The following is a 2148-nucleotide window of genomic DNA, read 5'->3' on the forward strand; positions in this document are numbered from 1 at the left end:
GGGCGGGCGGGCGGGCAGAGCCCTGCCCCTGGCAGCCTCTGCTCCCCTTGCCACCTCTGCCCTACCAGCCTAGGGTTCTGTGCTAGTGCCCGAATGTAGCACAAGAGAGGACTAAGTGTGACTTAAGCTTGAAGCCCAAGCCTGAGCCACCTACTGTCTTTACTAGCAGAGAAATGACACACCCCTATTTTTCTTTATCAAAGGGTAAGGTATGGAAGATAGCTTTTTCTTGCTGTTACCCCTGCATAATCACCTGGGGCTCTGAGTCATGGTAGGCTCCATCCCAGTGCATCAATAAATGGTCTGAAAGGCAAATTAGGTTTTCAGATGCACCTATTCAGCCCCAACTGCTATACATTTTGCCCCTTGACAAATGTGCAGCCTCACCACCTTCAGGTATTTTGCACTAGTATACATGAAGTACACCTGTTCTGCACTAGAGTACCAGCAATCCTGTTATAATGCACAAGGGGAGAGCTTTAAGATGAATTGTTTCTTCTAACAAAACTAAAACTCAGTGAAGATTTGGGTTCACTGCTACAGTCGGAGGATATGGATGAATACACAAGAGCAGATGTGTTAGCAAGTTGTCATTTCCTATTAGGCGCATGTCAATTTACTGAACAATAAAATGTTACTGGTTAAAATACTTCATGAAATGGACATTGTAAGAGGAAGAAACTGCTTCATTTACCACCTGTCCGTAAATGTCAAAGAAATTTTATTTGTAATTTCCTTCATCAATTTCAAGCACTTGGAGGGTATCCTGAAAACCAGCCCAAAGCTGTCTCAATTCAGACTGTGGCTCTTAAGAGTTTGTTCTGTGTTGGTACAAGCAAGGTAAAAGCAGATAGGAAAAAAGCCCAAAGATTCTCCATTTTCTTCTAAATTTTTAAACCTTCGCCTCAGTTTTGCTGTCTGGATGGTCTCTGTGCATAAACATTTGTGAAAGCTGAAACCAGAAATCAGGTGTTGAAATCAGAAAGAGTTTTGCTGCCCACTGGTGGCTTTTTCAAGCTAATTTCCATGGAAACCAGATACTAAATATAAGCTTGAAATACAAATGTGAAAAATTCTCCTTTCCTTTTTTTTAATTTCTAATTCCAGATTTGGATTAGAAAATATTGCAGCTAGGCATCAATAGGGAGAATAATTATAACCACTCTGTTTCCAGTGGAAAAACTCATCCTTATGTTTTTGGGTTCATCTATAGATTTAAAAGATGCATTTAGTTGTTCCTTATGCTCTAAGATCATGCCACCTTCTCCCCATATTAGACTCTAGACTGAGTTAAATCCTTGGTATGAGGGATTTCAAACCACAGCATACTTAAATAATATAATGCTTAACTTCAAGCATGTGAGTAGTTCCACTGGATTTGGTAGGATTACTCATGCACAGAATACGGCGCCCACTTTGCTAGATTGTTACTTATTGCACAGCTGGACAGATGCTCCAGACTCCCCTATTTTTATTGTAATCCCTTGTTTATAATGGTTTCTAAATCTACTCCATCTTCTCCCTCTACAATTTGTCTCACATATATGAAGTGCCTGATTTGTCTTTCACACAACTATTTTGTGTTTACTGACACTGCATTCAGCTTTTCAAGCTGCTTTTTATAAACTAGAAATATTGTAACGAATTTACCTGCAAGCATGACCGCAAAAACATGGAGCCTCTTGATTCTTTCCATGGTTATGCAGGTAGAATTAATGCATGGAGTGTGTCAGCCTTTTATAATTGGGTAACTGTAAGACAGCAACATGGGCAAATCTGTAATTTGAGACATTGTAAATATTTTCCAATCAATACATTTTCCATCATGAGATTATTTAAAAAAAACATGACCTTCACTGTATGTCATTTAAGGGTTGTCTAACAGATAAGACAGACTGTTAGTGCTGGTAGGAACTGAATTTCTTTTCCACAGGAAGTTCTCCATCCAAAAACCAAAAAACAAACAAAAAAAAGAAAATACCCAGCAAAATGAAATCTGCACTTTTTTTGATTCAATCACAATATGCCATATAGGCAGTGTTTACTTTTAAGTTTGACTTATTTTGATATAGCTTATAAAAGAATATTTTGAAATGAAAAAAGAAATCAAAATGATTTATTTTAATAAGTTAAGAAATGGTATGTTTT

At 37.9% G+C, this 2148-nt stretch overlaps 1 protein-coding gene across 1 annotated transcript in view; it reads right to left on the reverse strand.

The window, feature by feature from the left end:
- The window catches only part of LOC109292069 (maltase-glucoamylase, intestinal-like), a 156425-nt gene extending 154765 nt beyond the window's left edge, over positions 1–1660 (reverse strand). The window contains exon 1 of the mRNA XM_019509322.1: positions 1651–1660. Coding sequence (XP_019364867.1) covers positions 1651–1660 — 10 coding nt within the window. The remainder of the gene's footprint in view (positions 1–1650) is intronic.
- Positions 1661–2148: the final 488 nt, after the last annotated feature.

This window comes from Gavialis gangeticus, unplaced genomic scaffold (genome assembly GCF_001723915.1).
Source record: "Gavialis gangeticus isolate Ggan-Ray unplaced genomic scaffold, GavGan_comp1, whole genome shotgun sequence".
Lineage (NCBI taxonomy): Eukaryota > Metazoa > Chordata > Crocodylia > Gavialidae > Gavialis > Gavialis gangeticus.